Source organism: Tachypleus tridentatus, chromosome 10 (assembly GCF_004210375.1).
Source record: "Tachypleus tridentatus isolate NWPU-2018 chromosome 10, ASM421037v1, whole genome shotgun sequence".
Lineage (NCBI taxonomy): Eukaryota > Metazoa > Arthropoda > Merostomata > Xiphosura > Limulidae > Tachypleus > Tachypleus tridentatus.
The window spans coordinates 46,201,666-46,226,110 of NC_134834.1; the positions used below are offsets into that span (position 1 = coordinate 46,201,666).

At 32.5% G+C, this 24,445-nt stretch overlaps 1 protein-coding gene across 3 annotated transcripts in view; it reads right to left on the minus strand.

The window, feature by feature from the left end:
* Positions 1-496: 496 nt before the first annotated feature.
* The window catches only part of LOC143229191 (potassium/sodium hyperpolarization-activated cyclic nucleotide-gated channel 2-like), a 70,050-nt gene continuing 46,101 nt past the window's right edge, over positions 497-24,445 (minus strand). For all 3 annotated transcript variants that reach the window (XM_076461155.1, XM_076461153.1, XM_076461154.1), the window contains exons 5-9: positions 17,794-17,943; positions 13,289-13,507; positions 9,008-9,154; positions 8,212-8,455; positions 497-2,266 (exon numbers count right to left, since the gene is read on the minus strand). In XM_076461155.1, the coding sequence (XP_076317270.1) occupies positions 1,851-2,266; positions 8,212-8,455; positions 9,008-9,154; positions 13,289-13,507; positions 17,794-17,943 (1,176 nt within the window). In that variant the 3' untranslated portion in view covers positions 497-1,850. The remainder of the gene's footprint in view (positions 2,267-8,211; positions 8,456-9,007; positions 9,155-13,288; positions 13,508-17,793; positions 17,944-24,445) is intronic.

Sequence of the window (24,445 nt, forward strand, 5' to 3'; positions counted from 1 at the left end):
AGTATCGACGGTACGAAGCGAATATCCAAAATATTATCATCATTCAATGTCCACGATCGGTATTAACCTATCTATGGTATCCAATACTGGTTTATATGTGACAAGTATAATGTCGGTATATAAATGTTATGAAACGTTTCCATAAATAAATACAATTAGTTAAACCTTTTAGACAGTTCTCTTTTGTGCATCATAAAATATTTAAGTTCATATATATATATATATATATATGTATATAACAATATGAAATTTTCAAATTTTCACCATGCAAAAGTGACCTTATTTTCATAACATCTAACAATGCTGTTAGCATGCACGTTGCTTCAATTTTTACTTAAACAATTCGGTGCTTGCAACCAACCTGCATTAGATCCTGATTAGACAGGTTGTTGTTTTTTCAATGATTTTTTTGTGTTATTACCACAACTACATTTATTCGGGTTTAAACTTTTTTTGCAGTGTTTCGCTGCAACTGCTGTAATTTGTTATTTACCCTTTCTCAATTTCATGTTTCTTAATTTGTAAGTCTATATACTACTCTTCTAAGACGTATCTTGTAGTATCCAAAAGTGCGAACTGGGATAATGTGAACTGTGATGGAAACGCGCAATATCGATATAAACTATCTTTTGTGCACGAGATCGTTAAATTGTATGGGAATTTAATATCATAATATCTATAAAACTTCCAAGTTGACCAGTAGTGTTGTCATAGGATGGCAAACATTCATTTATTTATATTAAAGCAATTGAAATACATCGGCTTAGCTAACAAATTACCCAGTAACTTTTTTGCACCTAAAGAGGTCACATAAGAGGGACTCTTTGTCTGTTCACTTCGGGAATCGTGCTTTTTTGTAAACACTGCATAGTGAGCTTCTGTAAATAATACAGGAAAATAAACATAACCCAGTCTTTATATATATATATATTAAAATGAACATAGTTTTACTACATTTAATAACACGTTGCTGTTATAGTTTAGCCAGAGGACTAGACATGTTGTGTAGTCAATAATGCATAATGCAGCCGTCATTCACTTTCTCTCACACAACGGTTCTTACTGGACTTAATAGTTTTATTTCTGAGATATGCATAGCTACAGAATATGAATTAGTTGGTTAGTCAACACTATTGACATATTTAGAAACCATAACAAATTTTGCTTATCATAGACCACGTTTTGGGGTAAATTACGTGTATCATTTTTTATTACTACGGAAGAACACGTATCTTTATGGCCACCGTTATTTCGCTATTTTAGTCGACTAGCATTCTAGAAGAGGACGGTGATATACATTGTTATTTCTTCTTATTCTGTTAACCAATAGTTTTGAACATCTTGCTGTCCATGAAGTAAGCAGTTAAGTCTCGCGACACAGCTACACGTCAAGAAAACTGAAAGTAAGTTAGTGGAATGTCCTAGAGTTCCTTGTGAATGGTTATAGTCTCAAAAACTAATTTTGTGTCATGTACAATGAACCTCACTAATTTAACGAGGAAAAATCTAAGTGAGTTGTTAAATGTGTGTTGTGTTTATATTCGATGCTTGAAGATGTGTAACCTGATACTAGTCTGTTTTTCTGGTGATAATGATCAGCAACCTGCTAAAGTCTTGCAAGAAAAGTTTCTCTCAATCTCTCTGTATATACTTTATATTATCTCTTATTTATTGCATACTCTAGAATTTATGAAGGAGGAACATTTCCACTATCAGTTTAGGACGAAACGCCAGAGTTTAATTTTATTTTTCAAAGCTCTGGTAATCTGTACTGTTAAATAAAAATAAATTAACAGTTTTCGCTATTCTGATTGTGTCAAGCGTGGAAGGTTGTTTCATCATGTGTGCTGCTAAGAGATTGGTAAAAATGTCTCTGATCTTGGAAGAAAAGAAGGTTCAAAACGTCCAAAGTCTATATGAGGGAAACAGCTTTCAGACTTAGGACGAGGAATAGTGCTCTTGAGAGCGGCCGCAATAGTATGTTCATTCTTGCCGCCTGACACCTCACTACTGGCAAACTGATAGGACAGAAGTATAGCATTCACTGTGTTCAAGTCAGTCTGCAGATCTTCCCTCTGACTTACGATATTTGGGTTTTTACCGATCTTATTCAGCCTTTCAGCTGCGATAGACTCCATTGTTCGTCGCATCAGTGGATACATGTCCAGAACGGTGTTAAAGTGCTCCACAGAGAGAGAGAACAAGTTGCAATAAGTCTCTGCTCGGACGCTGGCTACTCTTCGGGCATTGGTGAGTAAACATATTTCTATAAACAAGTCCAGAAATAAACTTTCTATATTATTTTACAACGAAAGAAACGTCATGTTAGTCAATATCCGAGCTAACAATTTCTATAAATCATACACATTTTTACCTTCTAAATGTTATTGCATTATATTTATGTAACGTTACAGGATGCGTTTTTAAGCAGTTTTATCAAATACCTGCCGCTATTTTACTAGTAATGGTTAGGTGATCTAATATTTTAAAGAATTCTTTTATTTATTTACATCAGATGAGGATGTTGAACACAGAATAGCAATGTAAGTATAATAACGTAGCTTTGAAAACATATGTGCTAATTACATATTGTAAGGTGCCACATTAGTTTATACTAATTTATTCTATACGATTATAGTTAGATCGATCTTTTACTTCACGTTATAGCACGAATAGAAAAAATATGTAACCGACAGTTCACTTTACAGCAGTGGTAAATGAACAAACAAAAATCTGTAAATGATACTTCGTGTTGCAGCACTGGTATATGAACAAAAAGAAATCTACAACCGATACTTCATATAGTATACGAACAAACAAAAATCTGTAAATGATACTTCACGCTATAGAACCTGTATATGAATAAACAAAAATCTGCAACCTATATGTAGAGAATGCTTGCTTTCTTAAACTTTTTATTTCTAATTAATCCTGAGTTATATGTTAACTCTAAAGAGGAAGAAAATAATAAAAAACAAAAATATTTAACATAAAATATTTTGTAGCGTATTCATGCCAGTTGGGTATAAGTAAAGCAATGTGTGGTATTTATTAGAAACAAAATAACTTTACACAAATGTTAACTATTTGTGTCATACGCCGAAATTATAACACTTTCAAACTGAGAATAAAGTAAATAATAAGTTCAATACATGTTATATACTCATACAAATACATAGAATGAATATCAAACATATGTGCCTATATATATATTTATTACTACTATCGCTAGATACCAGCCTCCTCGTAAAACCTGGTTATTAGCTTTTGTACAGAAGAAAATAAACACAACGTATGACGTTCTCAATTAAAAACATGTAGATTCTTACCAGACATGTACACGAGTCAGTTTCTATTTAAGGTTCTCGATATCGAGTCTCTATGATATATTAGTCATTTAGGAGATACCTTGTTGAACGTACGTGACATAATTATAATTTTCAGTAAATCATTGTACATATGTTTAAAACTTCGATCATTCTAAGAATACATTTGTACAATATTTTATAATTTTTGTTACTGCGTCGATGATAACATTTATGTGTTTCGAGCTGTCTTGATCGTTTCGGATATTTTTTCTGTTTAGGTTTCATGTTTTGACTTTAGTGCACTTCTACAATACCTTGATTGCTTTGAAGACAACCTAAGATATCTTAACGCACTCCTTGGACATCTTGGTAGTTTTTGTTTAACATCTAGATTGATCCAGGATAATCTTAGTGTATTTCTGTGTACCTGATTCTTTTAATGACACTTTAGCTCATTTCCGTACTACCTTAAGTATTTTAATAATACCTTAGTGTATTTCTATGCTACCTTGATTCTTTTAGTAGTACTTTAATGTATTTCTGTGCTACTGTCATTCTTTTAGTAGTACTTTAATGTATTTCTGTGCTACCGTCATTCTTTTAGTGATACACAGGTGTATTTTTGCGCTATGTTTATTATTATGGTGACACCTTAGTGTATTTCTGTAACACTTTAATTCTTTTGATGATACATTGATTATTTGGGTTAAAACTTGGTGTGTTTCTGTGATACTTTGTTATATTTCTGAAATATCATTATTTTTTGAGTTATCTATTACAGAACAACTATCATCCAGCTTTTCAAATTTCATTAAATTAATAATTCTGTTGTTTTTCTTTAATGTATGAATGTGTTTTATGTTAGGTACTGGAGATGTTTATAGTCATGGTTTGTACTGTTTTCGCTTCAGATGTACTAATGTCCTCACCAAAGTGGATTGAAGCGGATCCATTATTGAGAGGATAAGTATGAAAAACCTCTGTAGTTCGGCGAAACGTATATCACACATGGTATGAATAGAAAATCGCATTGGGGTGTTAAGGGTATCACGCAGATTCAAATGCTTTAGTTGTTACATGTTGCCATAAGGGATGCCACTAAAACCTAATACCTAATAAATAACAACAAACATGCAAAATTTTCTCTGTCAGCACCCATTTAACATTACAGAAACAAGGAACATCTCATATAGTATGCTGACCACTTTCCGCACAACTGTATCATTATAGCCTGATATTGTACACGGTATCCAATGATATACAAGCAACTTGAAGTATCCTCACAACCAGAAATCCTGAAAGTGTTCCCTTAAGACGTGCTTTACATAGGTGCTATTATGAGGAGAGGCACTATCCTGCTCGACACCACATATCACGTTTCCTTGTAACAACATGGGGATAACATTGGTTATGAGTCTTGAATGGTACAATGCAGATTGATACCGCATGTTTGTAGCACAGGTGTTGATTGTTCTTCAAAAACGTACGGTCTGATAAAAAAAACAAGCTGTGAAAATACACCATACTGATACCTAATCTTGTTATAGGTGTGTAATAAAATGTAATGCGTGTATTAGGTTCCAACCAGATAATGCAATTGCGCGTGTTGACGCCTCTACATATGATGTAATGCACTTCACTTATCCATGTTATACTGATTAGCTGTTGGTAATCGATATGTCTTCTCAAACAGTTGCAACACAGAATCAACAAGTCATGTTAACTCCAACTTCTTCAATCCTTGAAAATGATGCAGTTTCTAAAAAAAAATTGCAAAGTTGACTGAAGAGCCTTACGAACATTTACAATTCGCAAATTTAGAGAGTGACGTAAAGTGAACTACTATACAAACGTACTATTTTTCTGGTGTGGTCTACTAAGACACAACAGCCATCAGCAATAGCTTCAATAAGTGTCGGTGAATTGCCTGTACATGGCATATCAAAAGTGTAACCAGTCTCTTTAATACTGAAACAAGGTCTTTCATACATGTTATATGCACATCCGGGTATTCAGTGAAAGTTGTCTCGGCCATTGCATCCTTTGATGTAATAATATTTCATTATACCACACCTCTGTACTCTTGTCAGTTTTATGTTGGTTGTATAAACTACTCTGTGAATATGTATTCTCAAGATGACTGGTATGGGCATTAGAACATTAATTAAAATAAAGTACAGAACAACGTTTCAACCTTCTTAAGTCATATTGAAGTTAACAAAGAGCCGTCTTAAGAATATATATTTACTTCAAGTGGGTTTCTCATCATCACAAACTACTCTATGTATAACAGGCCTATTTTTACCCTAGGGAAATATGCAAAAGAAACAACTGTGGCCAAGCAGCACTATTTAGCAACCGAAATATTTGTATCCGCATCATACCCTTAATATGCCTGTCTAGTATTACTTTCCTATACCATAACGTGCGTGAGATATGACGTTCTGAATTTATAATTTTTTTTATAATCTCTGTAAAATATTTTGCTGTGCACCTATAACACTATCTGTTGTTGAATACATTTATGTACCACCAAATCACTATACACCATACAAATTTGTGATTTACTTACATAATACGATCTTTCAAATTTACCTCCAAAACCCAATCCGTCAGAAATATTTATAGCTTACTTCCAATGTATGATCGCTATAACATATTTATAGTTTACTTCAAAATATCGAAGTATAAATACAGATATGAATTTCGATAAAAGGAGAATCAACTTGTAATTTGTGTTTTTTTATAATATAATGGTAACTTTCTTCCAAATACAATCCAAAAGCAAATACTTGTAACTTTCTTCCGAAATACAATCTGAAAAACGGACTTTTAATACTTTCTTAAATACAAAAATATGTTAGAAAGCTAAGTTTTTGTAATATTGTGGATTTTTGGATATTATTTGATTTTACTGTTTTTATCTTTAGAGGCTAGAATTGAATAACAAAAATAATTAGATATAGTTGGATTTTGGACTAAAACAGTAAGTGTAAGCTTTCAGTAGTGTAACGTGTAGTATAACATTAAATTAGGCTTATTACGCGTCACATTTCTTTAGGCGTAATTACAATTCACCTTGCAGTGTAAGACAAATTGAATCCATGTTTATTTAATAAATATATTCTAAAACTAGCTAATTGGCAAACTTAGGCTTAACACTTTAACAACAAGCTACTAGTACTTAATCATAGTATCAAGTGTTTATTTTGATTCTACAAATAATACAACGGTTAAAACTTGTTACGGGGTTAAGCGTTTCCAATTTGTTTGGTGCAATAAGTGAAATGAATAGGTTTTATTTGGGAACTCTGGACTACTATGCACTTTTAAGGAAACTAGTAGTGAGGTTTTCAATTTATATATATAGAGTTTGGAGGTTGAAAGAAACGTTGGACGTTACTCTAACTAAAGTTGAGAAAATAGCTAAAGAGAAGTATAAACTGCAGAAAATGACAGCAGGACTTCAAAAGCAACTTAGCTTTAACATGCAAGGAAAACGTCAGCTAAGATTAACAATGAAATTCTGGAAGTTAGAAAGGGTAGTAACAGAGTTAAAAGTCGTGAAGGTAATTATAAAGACCCTAAACTGTTTGACAACAGATTTCAGCCCTTGGCTTATGTAGATGACGAGCTGTTGGAGGGAGGGAAACCAAAAGGAATACAGAAGGATATGGATTATGAACTTAAATACGTTATATTTATAAACGACTTTTTGACATGGTGTGTGAATAGAATAGTTTGTTTAGTCCGTGATGACGAGAAAACCCACTTGTGGAGAAAATTATATATTTAAAAACGGCTGGTATGGGTAGAGAAAGCATTAATAGAGGAGTGAACAAAGTTTCAACCTTTTTCGGTCATCGCCAGGTTCAGAAGGTCGAAATGTTGTTTGCTCCTCTATTAATGCTTTCTCTATCCATACCAGCTGTAACTTTAAGAATGTCATGAAAGAAAAGGGCTTTGGTGATCAGTCTGTTAAACCATCCAAGAAATGTACTGTTGCTAGTGGTAGGGAAAATAGGACTTTTGGTTGTATCTACAGAAATATCGAATAGAAGTCTAAAGAGGTTATAATTTCATTGTACAAGTCACTAGTTAGGCCGCTGTTTTCAGTTCTGAGCCCCTTATCTCAGAAAGACATTGAACTGTTGGAAAGTATTCAGAGGAGGATTATTAAAATGTTACCTGGGATAGAGAGGCTGTCATATGATCTTTAGAATTGTTTCTATTGAAAAAAATTTAGAGAGGATATGATTGAAGTGTAGAATGTAAAATAATTAATAATGCTGATGCATCAACACTTACCACATTTAACAACGATAGTATTAGAACCACGGGGCACAAATATAGGTTTAGGTAAGGTAGAACTTCTCTTCAGCTAAGATAATTTTATTTTTCAAACAGGATGGGTGGGTTATGAAATGGGTTGTTTTTGGATGTTATGGAGGCAGTAAATTTGAATGAGGTTAAACAAAAGCTTGATAGATATATGAATCATAAGGGCTGGCTTTAATTCTTTTTATTTAATAGTTTTAGTTTGGCTTAGAGGATGACACAGCGGATGATGTTGTCCCCAAACATTATGTTAGATGTTATGTCATATGTTACTTCCAAAATACAGTCTGTAAGACAGATTATTAATATCTTCTTAAATACGATTCACCATCAAATATTTGTAAAGTTACCTCTAATATACAAATAATGAGACCTACAAGCAACTTTATTCCACAATACAATTTGTCAGACGAATTTATAATTTACCCTCAAAATTAGATCTGTCAATCAGCCTAACTTTACTTCAAAGTGCAATTAACTTTACATACGTTTACTTATACGATCTATGAGATGAAATAGCAACTTATTTCGAAAATGCATCCAACATAAAATAAGGTTGGCTTACCTCCAAAATACGATCCATCAGACAGACTTGTGGCAATTATACCATTTGACATTATAATATCTACTATTCCTTCTTGAATAAAATACATCTTTGTCCCCAGTGTCCCTTCTTTAATGATAATATCTCCCGGTTGGAAGACTTCGTATTCAAGTTTAGTAACAACGTCGTTAACAAAATTCGAGTCAGCGTTTGAAAAGAAGGGAACTGAAGCAACAAGTGACCGACAGTTGAAATTTATAACATCCTGAAGAGAGTGAGAGAGAAAGAAAGATTCACAACTATTTAATAATTTCCGTTAAATCAGGAATAAGACATCTATAGAACACTTTTATGAGATATATACTTTAGTCATTTGGGGTATTATTCATTCGAACAATTTACATGGAAATAAAAAGAAAGAGATATGAATTTCGATGAAAGGAGAACTAACTTGTAATTTGTGGTTAACATACAGAAAGTGTACATTGTTGTTTGTAGTTTTATCCTTAATTCTTAATATTTACATTTTTTCTTATAACATGGAAATACTTAATAAGCAACTGCAAATTAAATTTTATTATTTAATTATTTTATAAATTATTGTAATGTAAAAAATGTGTGTGTACTTAAAACAAACAAGTGTGATCAACTGACTGCAAAGTTGTATTATAAATATTTTATAAAGTTAAGAGCAGGAACAAACCAAATGTCTTCTTTAAGATGGAAAATATTTTTACTTTTAGTAAAAAAATAATATAATAAGATTTTCATGAAACAATAAGAGAAAATTTAAAGATAATTTTGATTATTGCCTTACCTCCCTTAATTTTTCAGAAAGTTCTCCTAAGATGGCGTTCTCATCAAAGTACTTGCCTTGATAGCGATGCTCAAAGTAATCTGTAATTCTATGACGAAGGTCACGTGGCAGTTTACGATAGGCCATATATTCTTCAACTTGTTTCAACTGTTAATGAGGCGTGAAATGAGACCAGGGAATTATGATTCCCATAGAGGTTATATATTGTCAGTAAATGGAAATGAGTTACTGACCAGTTTATATAATTACAGTTTCTTGTTCCAAAACTTATAAATTTTGGTTGTGCGAGGATCATGTAGTAGTAAAACATTAACAACGTACACTTGCTTCTCAGTCTGAAGATTACCATGTAAAATCATTGAAAGCACACAAAGATAACATATAATTATAGCTAGAAAACATAATTTCCGAATCTTTAGTCGTCTTTAAAGAAATTAGATCAATTACTTTGGAAAAAAAAAAGAGCAAACACCGATAAACAACCTTCTAATGGCTCAGCGGTAAGAATGAAGGCTTATAAGGTTAAAAACCGGGTTTTGATACCCGTGGTACTCGCAACACAGAGTGTAGTTTTGTTCTTCAACGCGTTAGTCTACCTGTTTATATGAGTCTCAGTATGTTTCAGTTTATGCTTGAATTAAGATGCTGGTTGTAAAAAATATAAAGGAAAATACCTTCTTTGCCCGAAATTTTACTTGGTTGATGAAGTTACACAAGTTTTGATTAATAAAAGTTGTAATTATTTTTTATTGCAATTCTACAAGTTAAAATCAAAATCAGCTTCTGTGAAGCACGGATATAATAGGAAAAACTAAGTTAACTACTAGTTTAATTCTTTGTGTGTATTGTATACAAATTTAATATTACCTTAATCTTCAGCTTTTTTCATATAAAGCAAATAAAATCAAATCAAGTGATATAGATACAAATGTTTAATCGAAATTTGACAAATGTTTGAGATAAAAACCCTTACTTCTATATATATTTCGTACTTCGACTGTTTTACCTAACTATTCTACAACATCACAACTAAAAAATTTTACCATTCTAATGGACTACTTCTTCCTATTCTTTATTTTTAGTTTTGTTCCTTCCTGTTAACTACTTTCAGTTGGTTCACGTTAATAGTTCTATTTATCAAGGAACTTATTAGACCTTGTACAAAATCCTTTATCTTTGTTGACAGCTAACAAACTAAAAATTCATCTATGAACAAAAAGAGAGACATATTCAATCAGAAATACCAATATCTTAACTGCATTTTTCGTTTTTTTTGTCTTAATACTACACTCACATTACATGGTACATTCCTCTTAAAGTTGTGTTGACGAGAGTCTTAATCTCAAGAGCATACAATCCATTTCTTTTAAAATAATATATTAAAACAATTCAAAGGTATTACATACGTTGGATACACTGTTGTTTATTATAGTTGTATCTATGGCAATAAAGAAACGTGTCTTTTTTCGTCAAAGTCCACACAGACTGTTTTAGTTACTTTAGAATACAGCTGATATAACGAGTTGTTCTTCTCTATTCTGTTGCAATACAGTCTGTGTTAGTTTCACATTAAAGTCACCTCTATAACTGTTGATGTTGATTAGATAAGATACAATGGTATCTAAAGCTGTTCTTACAAAATTTAGGTCACCTTCTAGAATAGTATATAAAGGCATTCCTATAAGAGGAAAGTCACCTTCTTCAATAATTTATAAAAGTGTTCTTACAACATGTAAATCATCATGTACAATAGTATATGAAGGTATGCTGACAATATGTAGGTCTCCTGGTACAATAGTATATATAGACTTTCTTAAAATACGTTCACCCTTGTGCAAGTTAATTGAAACAAATGGTCATTTTACAATATTTTCAGCATGGCGGTCGGTGTAGGCTCGCTGGATCCGCTGATTTCCTTTAATAGTTATTTTTTCACACAGGCGGCGTCAATAGATGTGTTATGCAGTATAGTCGATCTGTTTTTGGGATATATGACGAAATTTTGAGGAATATTACGTCATTCGAAATTGCGTTAGAAGGGCAAGGAGACCAGTCAAAAACAACTTCTTACCAACTCAATGAAGAAGAAACGTTATCAATGGGGTCTGAAATACGAGAACTGGACGCAAGAACAATAGAGGAAGATGTTATTCAGTAACGAGACTCATTTCTTCGTACAGGGTCAAAGAAGTTTTGCAGATCTCCAGGTGAGAAACTTCGAGAATCTCACATCAATCAGTTCGTAAAACATCCCTTGAAGAAGATGTTTTGGGGCTTTTTCAGCTACTATGGCGTCGGAGGCTTACATATCGTAGAAGGTATGATCCAAGGACCACAGTACATCGAAGTTTTGCAGAGAAGAATCGTTCCAGAATTGAAAAAAAGATTTCCAGATGGATCTGGCATTTTTCAGCAAGATCTGGCCCCGTGCCACACATCGAAACTTTTGAAGAATTTTATGACTACAACGTGAATAAAGGTGCTGGACTGGCCTGGAAACTCTCCGGACTTAAATCCTATTGAAAATGTTTGGGCGATTTGTAAAGAAAGAATTCAGGGAAAAGACTGTACCACGAAAGATAAGCTAATTGAGGCCATAATTCAGGTGTAGTATCGCGATCCAAAAATTAGTAATGATTGCAGTCAACTCGTGATCTTTTGAAAAATAAAGGCGGTCATATCATTATTAATTTGTGAGTAATTTTTGGATTCACAGAAATAAAACGCAAAAAATTGAAAAAAAATCGTAATTTGCCGTCTTGTTTCAATTAATTAGCACAAGGGTGTAGGTCACCTTCAATAACAGTATTTAAAGGTGTTCTTAAAACATGTATAACAACTTCTACCATACTATATAAAGTCGTTTTACAAAATCTTGGTCACCTACTAAAGTATTATATAAAGGCGTTCTTGCAATATGTAGGTTACCTTCAACAGTACTATCTAAATACGATCTTGCAACATGTAAATTATCTTGTACATCTTTATCTAAAAGTGTTCCAATAACATGTAGATCACCTTGCAAAATAGTAGGTAAAGGTGTTCTTACAACATGTAGTTCACCTTGTACAATAGTATCTAAAAGCGTTCTTTCGACATTTTGTTCACCTTCAACAATAATATCTGAAGGCGATTTTAAGTCACCGTGCACAATAGTATCTAAATGCGATCTTACAACATGTAGTTCACCTTCAACAATAGTATCTAAAGGAGTTCTTTCGACATTTTGTTCACCTTCAACAATTGTATCTGCAGGTTTTCTTCTAACAGTTATGTCACATCCTAGAAGAGTATCTAAAATTGATCTACAACATATAGTTCACCTTCTAAAATATATCTAAAAGCGTTCTTACAAGATTTTGGACACCTTTTACAATAGTATCTAAAGGCGTTCTTACAACATGTGTAGCAAAAAAAGGTAAATCTAAAACGTTATTTTCTGACAAGTATTATAAGTGTTATAATAAAAAATTCAAACACTTTAAAATACAAAATGTTAATTTGCTTGAAGTATCAAAATATCTATATATTCTGCATTAGTTTTTCATCAATTATAATATTTGTATTATTTGTAGTATCATATTGTTTGATTTACTCAGAAATGGATAAAGGTGTTATAAAGAGTCACACTGACGGTAAAGGAAATGTGCTGTCAATAGTTCTAAAAATAACATTAAGTGCTTAAATATTGAATAATACCTACAAAATGTATTATAGTTTTGCCTTTCGATAACCAGATATGATGCACTGGTAAATAATATTTTTTTCTATCTACAAAAATAAGTTTCAATGGAAATTAACAGAATAGCAAATAATACGAAGTGGTCAACACATTCAAGTGTCAGACGGAACTACTCGGAATGTATTGATCACTTCAAGTTACTAAGTGTATCACTTTTATTAACTTTTTACCTCCAAATAAAAAGGGCAATTGTTTTACTAACTTCCTTTTTACCTGTTAATAAAAATGAGGATTATTTATTAATATTTTCTTTAACCATTCGCAAATAAGAAAAGTTCATTTAATAACCTTTTCTGTAACTATTAATAGCCTACTGATAGCTAAGCAGAATATTCTGAAGACATACATGTGCTTCGATACGCGCGGAAGAAGAAGCATAGATAATTCATTTTTGTAGCCTTGCCTTTCAAAACAAAGAAATATACATTGATAAGTAAGACAGTTTTTGTACTAACATTTTTCTCTGCCCAGTAATAAAAAATGATATCTTTAATACTCTTTCTCCTGACTACTAATAAAAAGGACAAATTTTCACTAACCTTTTCTCTATACTGGCGCCGAGATGAATCTAGTGACTGGATGAGGTTAGTTGTGTGTCCTAAGAATAATGCATAACAGATGGCGCCGCTGATCATACTGAGCAGAGTTAACCACATATCTGTTAAACTTTGTGGAGGAAATCGGCCATAGCCAATACACAGCATATGTGACATAGCCTTGAATAACGCCCACGAGTATTGCTCGAACCAGAAAACGTTCTGAAAAGGAAGTTTTAGTTATAAGAATATTAAATAGCTACAAAAGTAGTTCGTGTTGTAGTAATGCTTATTAATATGGAACTTCAGATATTTGACCAGAAACGTTTAAAAATTTCAAACTCTAGAAACCACTTAACTTCAGCCAGTTCACATCGGGTATTAGTATCATTATGAAGATATTATAAAACTTCAGTGGTGAAAATATTGACGCGTGATCAACACTGTTAAGTGAATTGTACCTACATCAACTAGAAATTGACTCCATCAGTGTGAATTCTCGATAAAATGCCAAGGAAGTTCCAGACTAGAAAGAAGTCTCAATATTCTTTGTAAGTTTGTAAAAGTTTTGTACAGAGATCGTTATTTGTAATAACCATTGTTGTAAATTGTATTACTATTGTACATTAAATATATTTGTATTAAAAAAGAAACAGTGTACATCAATTCTGTTTTCAAGTATCATAAATATCAACGTTTGTTTAAGTTATAAATATTAATTGAAATTTAACTCAGTTTCGCCCCTCAGAGGCACAGCGGTATGGCTGCGGAAATATACCGCTAGAAATCGTGTTTCGATACCCGTGCAGAACACAGATAGCTCATTGCGTAACTTTTTTTTTATCAAAATAACAAACAAATTACCTAATTAGCCCAATTTCAGGTTATTTTAAATTGTAATACGCAATATTATAAGCTAACATTCCACTTGACGAAGCAATCAAATTATGTAACGACTTCGTATTTCCTGAAAAGACTAATGTCAATGGCTTAACTGAAATTCAGGCCCGGCATGGCCAAGCGCGTTAAGTCGTGCGACTCGTAATCTGAGGGTCGCGGGTTCGCATCCGCGTCGCACCAAACATGCTCGCCCTCCCAGCCGTGGGGGCGTTATACTGTGACGGTCAATCCCGCTATTCGTTGGTAAAAGAGTAGCCCAAGAGTTGGCGGTGGGTGGTGATGACTAGCTGCCTTCCCTAGTCTTACACTGCTAAATTAGGGACGGCTAGCACAGATAGTCCTCCAGTAGCTTCGTGCCAAATTCCAAAACAAACAAACAACTAAAATTCAATAACTGAATTACTTGAAATTACGTTCAAATAGTCTCATTTTGTGTTTAATAATAAGACATATGATCAAGCTGATGGTACAGCCATGGAGTCACCACTTATTTCCGTACTAGATAATTTGTTGTCACATTATGAATCCAATTGATTATCGTTATGCCCGTCCTAGTTTAAACCTTTAGTTCATAAGAAATACGTTGAAGGCACTTTTATTGTATTCAGAAAGCAAAACCATGTCAAAACGTTTCAAGTTTACTTCAATTCAAAGCATAGGAAAACGGCTGTAGAGCATAAAGAATCTAAGCTGTTTTTTTTTTAGACCTAAAAGCCATCAACCGGAACAACAGGCTCGAAATTGGCCTTTACTATCATTTCAGCACATACATATCTGATTGTTACTAAACTAGTTTAATAAGTATTTTAGTCCATAAAGCATATAACCTTATCGGCTCGTATGGTTATTTTCCTGATGAAGTTATCAATATTAAGAAATATTTTATTAAAAATGCTTCAATCAAGTACTCATCAACAAAAGTATTTTTGAATATATCAATAAGGTTTGCAATCACAACATTCCTGACTTCGACGTTCTTAAATATCCTGTCATTTTGGTGTTACCTTTCAATTCTTCCAACGGTATTAAAATAAAAAAAAAAGTGAAAATCAAAGCATTCTGCAATCAACTTATCCCCAAGTCAGCTTAAGAGTAATCTTTAAGCAAACAAACGGATACGCAAATTTTTCTTGTTTAAAGACAAAATACCTCCTTCAAAAATATTTGGAAATATACAAATATTTGTGTACCTTCTGCAGGCTTGTTTATATTTATTCAATGACTCAAGCCTTAGCCACCAAAATCAAGGAACATACGCATAACAGCTCTTTCAATAACTCTGGAGTTTACAACCACCTAAACAAAGACTACAGTGAAAAGCAAACAAACATTGAACACTTCAGAATAATTGACTCGGTGAAATATGAATGGAAAAAGGAAAAACTCCTAATTTGTAACCTACAACCTAATCTGAACAATCAACAAGCTACATCTCAAACTAAACTCAACTTAGCGTTTCTAAAATGGGCAAAAAGAGAAAATTTCATTCAATAAACAAGTGTCAATATATACTTAAATGAAAAGAAAACAACCAAAAAAACTCGATAATATAGATTGTTCAGCAGTCGCGAAAGCCAGGAGTGTTTATATATTACTAAACATTATGGGTTTGTGAGTAACACAAAAAGTGAATATACTGAGAGTTCAATCTATAAAATAATAATGAAATATGATTATAGAAGTATCACAAACAAGCATCAAATATCAATGGATAATAATTGGTTTAATTGTGGACTGCTTAAATTCTGTTGATAATGGTCGTCAGAACATCAAACCAAAATATATAATAGTTGCTTTAATTCTGTATTGTTTAAATCTGCTAAAGAGTCGTCAGAATATAAACTAGAGTTGCTTTAACTCTATACTGTCTAAATCCTCTTGATGGCGATGTAAAACAATTGCTTTAACTCTGGACACCTAAATTCTGTTGGTGACGGTCGTTGAAACACAACGTAAACATTTGTAACAGTTGCGTTAGCTTTGTACTGCCTAAATTCTATTGATGATAGTCGCCGGAACATAAGATAAACACGTATAACAGTTGGTTTAATTGTGGACTGCCTAATACATATTGATGGCTTTGGAGCATATTACTAACATGCGTGACAGTTACATATCATTTTCACAATACTTCACAATTAACCATTGATGGTCATCGGAACATATACATGAAAAATGTATGAAAGTTACTGGCCAGATCTATCAACACCGTATTAAGTGATAATGACTGTTGGAGAATATGACCTTTAGATATAAAAAAGTGGCAAATTTAGTCTCAAAATACTGTTATTTATAATCGGAACATATCTTAGACGTGTTACATGAAATCTAAACTTATTGTATAAGTTAAATTATTGTAGGTGAAAATTCTAGCTTCACAACGTTGTTGATAATATGTGTGTTCTAGCATATCACTATCTGTCATTAAAAAAAGTCAAATTTAGCGTCCTTAATTATCTTTATAGTTCCTCTTCCTTCCAGGAATAGTCGTATATATATATATATATATATAATAATGACAAAAATAAACAACTCTCCTGGAACAAAATAGTATAAAATTAGGAAATGTTTTAAAGTTTGCGTAAAGCTACTAGAGGGCTATCTGCGATAGCCGTTCCTAATTTAGAAGTGTAAGACTTGATGGAAGGCAGCTTGTCATCACAACCCACCGCCGACTCTTGGACTACTCTTTTACCAACAAATAGGGAGATTGACTGTCACATAATAAAGCCCTCACGGCTGAAAGGGCGATCATGTTTGCTGCAATGGGGATTCGAACCCATGACACTCGGATTACGAGACAAACGCTTTAACCACCTGCTTTCGTTAATTTAGCTAACATATAGAGTATTGTGTGTTTTACAATACATATATGTATGTATGTTGTTTTTGTTCGGGTTATCCATTTCTACACAAAAGTGACCTGCTATAGTTTGTTATTACGAATATCAACCTTAGGGGTAACGTAGATATTTCGGGTAATTTATTCTTTTTAAAGTCCTTGTGAAACCCATACTTACTTTCGAGTCTAGTTTATAATTTGTCCATATTTTGTAGCATTATCTCTAGATATTGTTGCGAATGTGAGAAAATTATAACGAAACTGCAAAGATTATTAGTTTTTATACCAATATTACTTGATTGAGATGACAGGTTGTTTCGGAGACAAGTTGTTATTTTGAATTAAGCACAAAGCTACACATTGGGCTATCTGTGCTCTGCGCACCACAGGTATCGAAACCCGGTTTTTAGCGTTGTAAGTTCGCAGAGTTTCGGAGACAACTCAACCATTGCTACTCAAAGGATATTTGCGCTAGCCGTTCCTAATTTTTAACTGATACGCTAGCTCTCGTACGACTCCAACGAAATTGTGGAATTTGAACACCACTCATATAACAGACACGACCCAATAGCGCGGAGTGCAATTCTGTGTTAACAGGACACGATCTCCTTGATTTACATGCTGGCGCGCTAATCATTAGGTCACACGTGACCCACGCTCGATAAACATCCATTGTTTTTCTATAATTACATTTCTAAAGTTCTGAATAAAGTAAGTTTTTAATCTAATTAGCTTGAATCAAATGAAAAATAACCACGTTGCCTACCTGAAGTTCATTGATAGCAACCCATGAATTGGATGGAAATTCCTGTAACATAGGCACAAGGAATTGAAGGCAACCACTCCAGTGTCCAATCAGTAACATCATACATATAAGATTGAAAATCTTCATAAAGACACTTGCCATGTTGAGGAACTGTGACAATGAAAGAAAAAGGCTAAAATTAAAGCGTGAGATTTATTATTATTATTTATACGAAAGTAAACATAAATATACGGGAGGCTGGTTTGTTAAATATTTGTTAATAAACGTACAATTCAATACAACATTTCTATTAATTTGAATCATTTTGTTACGCATCGAGAAAAATGAAGTATTTTAGTTCATATTATTTCTTAGTATACACGCCCCCCGCTAGTACAGCGGTATGTCTCCGGATTTACAACGCTAAAATCAGGGGTTCGATTCCCTTCGGTGGGCTGAGCAGATGGCTCTCTGTGGCTTTGCTATAAGAAAAACACATACACTTAGTATACAAAAGCTTAAGGTGTCGAGTATCCTGATATCGAACAAACGGTAAGTCAGGTGGGATGAGCTTTCCAACCAGCATAGGAAGCAATACTTAGTCAAACACTGATATCATATAAATGGTATCATTATTAGCAAGATTTGTTTTTTCTTTAAATTGTGAATCTAGAACTCTTCAGCCGGTGTTTAGATAATACTAAGCATTAGCGACACCAGTGGGACAAAAGCAGAAATATTGTCATACTTCCCTGATCTGCCCGGCATGGCCAAGCGTGTTAAGGCGTGCGACTAGTGATCTGAGGGTCGCGGGTTCGCATCCCCGTCGCGCCAAACATACTCGCCCTTTCAGCCGTTGGGGCGTTATAATGTGACGATCAATCCCACTATTCGTTGGTAAAAGAGTAGCCCAAGAGTTGGCGGTGGGTGGTGATGACTAGCTGCCTTCCCACTGCTAAATTAGGGACGGCTAGCACAGATAGCCCTCCAGTAGCTTTGTGCGAAATTAAAAAAACACACATGCAAACTTCACTGATCCTAATACAGTTGTTAGGTTGGGTAGTATAGTTGACTGTTTCAATATGTAGTGTCAATACCTGATTATAGGTACACTTTATGGTTAATCTATATTTGTTATTTTAATAAAGTTCATAAAATATATGAGGCACTGACATAACAGACTGTATTATATCACATTTTGTCATGTGTTGCCTGCCATATTTGCGTTTCTACGTATTGTTGCGTTTTTGCTATATTAAAGAATGATATGCAAGGAAATACTTTATATTCCAAGTACAATTTCTTTCAACGACAATTCTCGTAACCTGTTTATCTTTGATATCAGTGTTGGATGTATAGTATAGACTTTAAAGCATTCTACCTATTTTAACTTCACAATACTCTTATTTTACCTGCATGAGTAGGTATTATTTTTTGAAAATAGTCTGTTTTTGTTAAACTTGCTAAAGTGATGCTTTACACTCGAATTTTTTTCATTATGAGAATAGGCTCTTCAGTTATCTCATAAATAACATTCTTTACTATGAATATTATGTTGAGAATAACCAACGTAGGCTTCACGAAAATCACGCTTTACTTCCAACTGTTCTGATATTGAGACTGATACTTTTTCAGGGTGTTTAGTTTTAAGCCTTATAGTGTTTGAAATATCCTGAACTACCTCTTCAAGACAAATAATGTCAAATGTTGTTGCGAATAAAATGTTTATATTCAAATCAAATACATTATGAAGCGTTTGTATTTAAACAAAGTTGGAAATAATTAGGTTTAGCACACCTGGTACATTTTTAACTTAGTGGTGGTACATTTTCAACATTTAACAGATTTCAAAATAAACTATTTTGAACCTGTTTTATTCCATATAATAGTCTCGTCCCTAATTATATTTTAAAATTGTTATGTTCGTTTCTCAACCTTGTATTTCTAATACATTTCACCACAGTTTAGTATTTTATTTTCTCTCGATTTTCGAAATGCCCACAAACATTACTGCATGAACAAAATTCTCTGTGTGTAAACTACACACTCAGTAAAGTGCTTTTGAAAAGCATTCTTGGTTTCAGCATTCCATTTTTTCATTTTTTTTTATCTTGGATTTCTGCGTCTTTCTTTAAACTTTAAGTATCATTATAATGTTTGGTTTCAGACTCTATTAAAATATCCTACAGTAATTCCCACCATTCAGACGCAGGTCTCACCGCAGGCCTCAAAAATACATGTGAAGACACCAGTTCTAAAGGTCATGGACGCCAGAGTTGCCATCTGGACAAGAAAAAAAGGGACACAGTGACGGTCATCAAGTCAAAGAAAGTGGACTATTATTGTGGTACATTTTGAAATTTAAAAAGTCTCTGTGAATCTTTAAAAGTTAGATTTTCTAGAAACATTATTTGAGACAAAGTTAACAAACAATTACTAGACAATATTTGTGTCTAGATCCTAATGGCTACAAATTACGATATTCGAAATTCAAGTTAAACATTTAAACAAACATGAGATCAGAGTATTAACACAGACTGACCTATCAACGTTTTTCTTAAATATACAAATCATCAAAACAAGTACAAAGCACAAAACATTGACATTTACAGTGATATATTTGTACAGAGTACTGACAGACAAAAATAAATATTTTAATTTTTTTATTTCCCTAACTTATTTCTGTTTGAGTTATGGGATTAATATGCTTAGCTCTCAATACATTTTCTCTTCGTTTCCTTGATAAGTTGGAAACAGAACTATTTTTCAATAATTATGTTTCTGTTTCCAATGATGCTTTTATACTTCTCGGTGTTGCTGACACGAAGGAAAAAATCTTCACACATTTTGTTCGCAATTTCTAATTCCTTGAAGCAATATGATTTCATTTGGAATACAAACATTTGGATGCTTTATCTTTTTCTAATGAACGCACTGAAATTTATATAGAATATAAGTAAATCAAATTTAAGTAAAAATTCTGAATTAAACATGGCGAGGAAGTTTTACCCACAGCTAAAACACAATTAATATTCGGAATGACGAGGAACCCACTTGAAGTAAAAATGTATCTCAAGACAGTTGGTATGGGTATAAACACTTTCACTAATAAAGCAGAGAACAACGTTTCGACCTTCTTCGGTCATCTTTAGGTTAACAAAGAGAGAGTTTGCAACTCACCGTTGCAGTGCACATGACTTAGGGTCGAAAGTGTAAACGCGTACGGGATTGTAGGGGGCGTTGCATTTAGATGTTAGGTTATTAATTGTATAGGTATAAAAGAGTTCCTTCATATTGGTTTAATTTTGGTTTTAGTTGTTGTATAAGTAGGGCTTCTTTGATTTTGCGTTTGTTTATATTTGTTTCCCTACTTAGTATCTCGGTGTTTTCTATAGTTATGTTGTGTTTATTTGATTTGCAGTGTTCAAAAACATGTGAAACTATTATTTTGTGTCCTTTGAATATGGTTTCCATTTTTCTGCTTGTTTCTCCAATATAGAGGTCATGGCAATTGTTGCATTGTATTTTATAAATAATGTTGGTAAAAAACTCAGTACAATTTTTACCTAGTATGGACTTTAGTTTTGTACCTTTTTTTTTATTCTCTGCTTTATTAGTAAAAGCGTTGATACCCATACCAGCCGTCTTGAGATACAATCAATATCCATTGAAATCTCACAATACATGTGTTTTGTATGTTTGTTACGCATAATTCGGTATTATTTTGATCGATACAAAACTATATAAACAAGAACTACAAACGATTTTGTTGATCTCTTGTTACAGTTTTCGATATTTGTGCTGATAGGATAAAGTATTCACTCAACATTGTGCCAGTAGGAAAGATGATTGATACAATAATCATGGGTACCACGTTACGTTAGTATTACGGTACAGAAATACAAGGTTAGTTGACTTTAGCTTCCAAGTCAGGAGAGTCTTAAACAAAAATGTACTAAATTCAAGTATTCAGATTAGATAATTAATTTGTTTTTATTGAGCTAAATACATGTTTTCATATTGCGTTTAGAATTTATTTTCTGTGAACTAAACTTATGTCTTTAAAGCACATCATAAATTGTTTCTTCATGGCACGTGATTGCAAGTCAACACATTGTCCTTCATTTGCTGTGTCCCTCTCTTTTCCTTGTACCTGCCACCATATCTAAATGTAATTTACTCAGTTTATATATACAAAGATATTTATTAAATACAGTTCTTCCAAAACCTACATAATATCAATGTTTTACCAGATGAGGACATCCCTAAAAAGTCTAACATAAAATTTATTTTTAAATGTTTTTAAAGAAATAAAAAACAAGGGATAAGAAGGAATTTATATTTATTAAAATATTTGTAAGGCAAAAAGCCTTCTGTTACATTTCGAAACGTGTCGCTAAGCTTTATATTTGTCAGAGCTATTTTGCGATATTCATTCCAAATGCACTTTATCCAGTATATCTTACGATTTATTAATTATTTGTATCCTATAGTATTCACCAACTACGAACATAAATAAACATACATATTTATGGTTACAGTAACTTGTGAAAACTCAATCACATGTTTGTGAGTAACTTCCCTTTGAGCTTTCTGGATAATTACTCATCTGTATATGTTATATTCCAAAGTGAGAAATATTGTTATCCTAAATTCGGTAAAAAAATGTATTGAATTTTGAAAATAACATATACTGAATTTATATCCAGTTTATATTGTAAATAATTTCATTTCCCTCCTAAAACTTTGTATCCACAAACTTATCCAAATTAAATGAATGAAAGGAGCAACAGTTCATCAAAAGATTGGGAATACTGATATCACAAGCTTTTATTCATCACAATAAATTTAAATTAAATATCATGAAACAAAAATGGTTCGTCGTAATAATAATAATAATTGTAATATTAACTTTTCTTTCAAACTGTCAGTAAACACTTAACCGATATACTTTAAACAAGAGTGATAATTAATGTTAGCTACAGAGTAAAACAATTGTCAATAAGTGAAGTTTGTCATCTAATCTATAATTTAACAATCACTAACACTAATTATTTTAATCATCAAATTATTTGTTTGACTTCTACATATTGTATGATGCTGAGTAACTTTTATGCTTAAGGGTATTATAACACTCAGACTAAAAAGCAGAACAGGTAAAAATATTCCGCTTTTATGTAAAATAAATGGGAAATCCTAGCAGTAATGGGTGAATTTCAGATGCAATATTGATATTTTTCTTTAAAGTTTTGTGCAACTAATGAGTCAATAGTCATAAAGTAAAACGAATTAAGAAAGCAGTACAGGTCTATCTCTAATTCGTAAAACCAAATATTAGCTTGAATTACAATTTAATTGACTGGTTAACATGTAGATATGGTTTCAAAATTATATTAAGTCTTTTTGAAGTTTACAGTTCCCACAATAATAATTTGTATAAAATTATGAAGTTTAAGCTAAAACTATTTACTCTGCAATCATTAAACTAGTGTACACTGGGCTCTTAAATGTTCTTTTATACAAAAGGACAGTAAACATTTGATTCTATGTTGTCTGTTTTACAAATACGACAACAAAATAATAAGTCCCCCTCTGGTAGAGGGTAGGTCTACGGATTTACACCGTTAAAATCAGCAGTTCGATTCCCCTCGATTGACTCAGCAGATAGTTTAATGTGGCTTTGATATGAAAAAAAAACACACACACAAAATAATAAAAAAAAACATAAAACGTTGAATGGTAGGAGAAGTTATGCCTTGGAAAAATAAAAGCAGATAAAAATATAAAGTTTAAACAAAACTTTAAGATAAATTCTTCAAAAAAAAATCAGGCTTAATAATATACTCAGTTTTCATGCTGTGTCAAGGAAATGAAAAATAGTAGAGTGAAAAAGACAGAGAATGTGCGCATGTCGCTCTGGAACAGTGATAGAGAATGTATAGGTTCTTTCTTGTATAAATATAATACATCATATTTTCATGCTTTTTTAAGGTTATGAGCAAATAAAAATCAGTAACAAACTTATTAGCGCACTATACTAAAATACTAGGTTGCTCTTAATATTTACGGGCATGATAATGAACATAGAGAGATTAATTTTAAGATGAGAAAAAGAGAGACAAGTTTCTCAAATTTTTAATATTCAAATAGAAAATTAGGGTATAAATATCTTTACTCTTTTAAATAAAATCTATACTGAGTGTCAATGTTCAATTAACAAAAATACTGATCACAGATTTTCTTTGAACAAAAATATCATCAACATGTTTACCGTTCAGCAAAGTTTTATTTTACACAAATAACCGATTTAGATTGTTTTGTGCATTATGGCAAACAAATAATTTAGTTAATTTATTAGTAAGCCTCAAATCATAGCAACCATAAACAATCAGCCCCTACATTTTACTGTTTAGTATGGCTGGTTTGTGGCAAATTTGAGAAGTTTAATAAACATAGTTTAAACAAGCTAAATTTGCTCACAAACAAATTACTCAATTTAATGGGAATTTTATGTAAAGAGAATAAATGTTTGGTTTGGGTTTGTTTTGAATTTCGCGCAAAGCCACTCGAGGGTTATCTGTACTAGCCATTCCTAATTTAGCAGTGTAAGACTAGAGGGAAGGCAGTTTGTCATCTACAACCACAGCCAACTCTTGGGTTACTCTTTTTACCA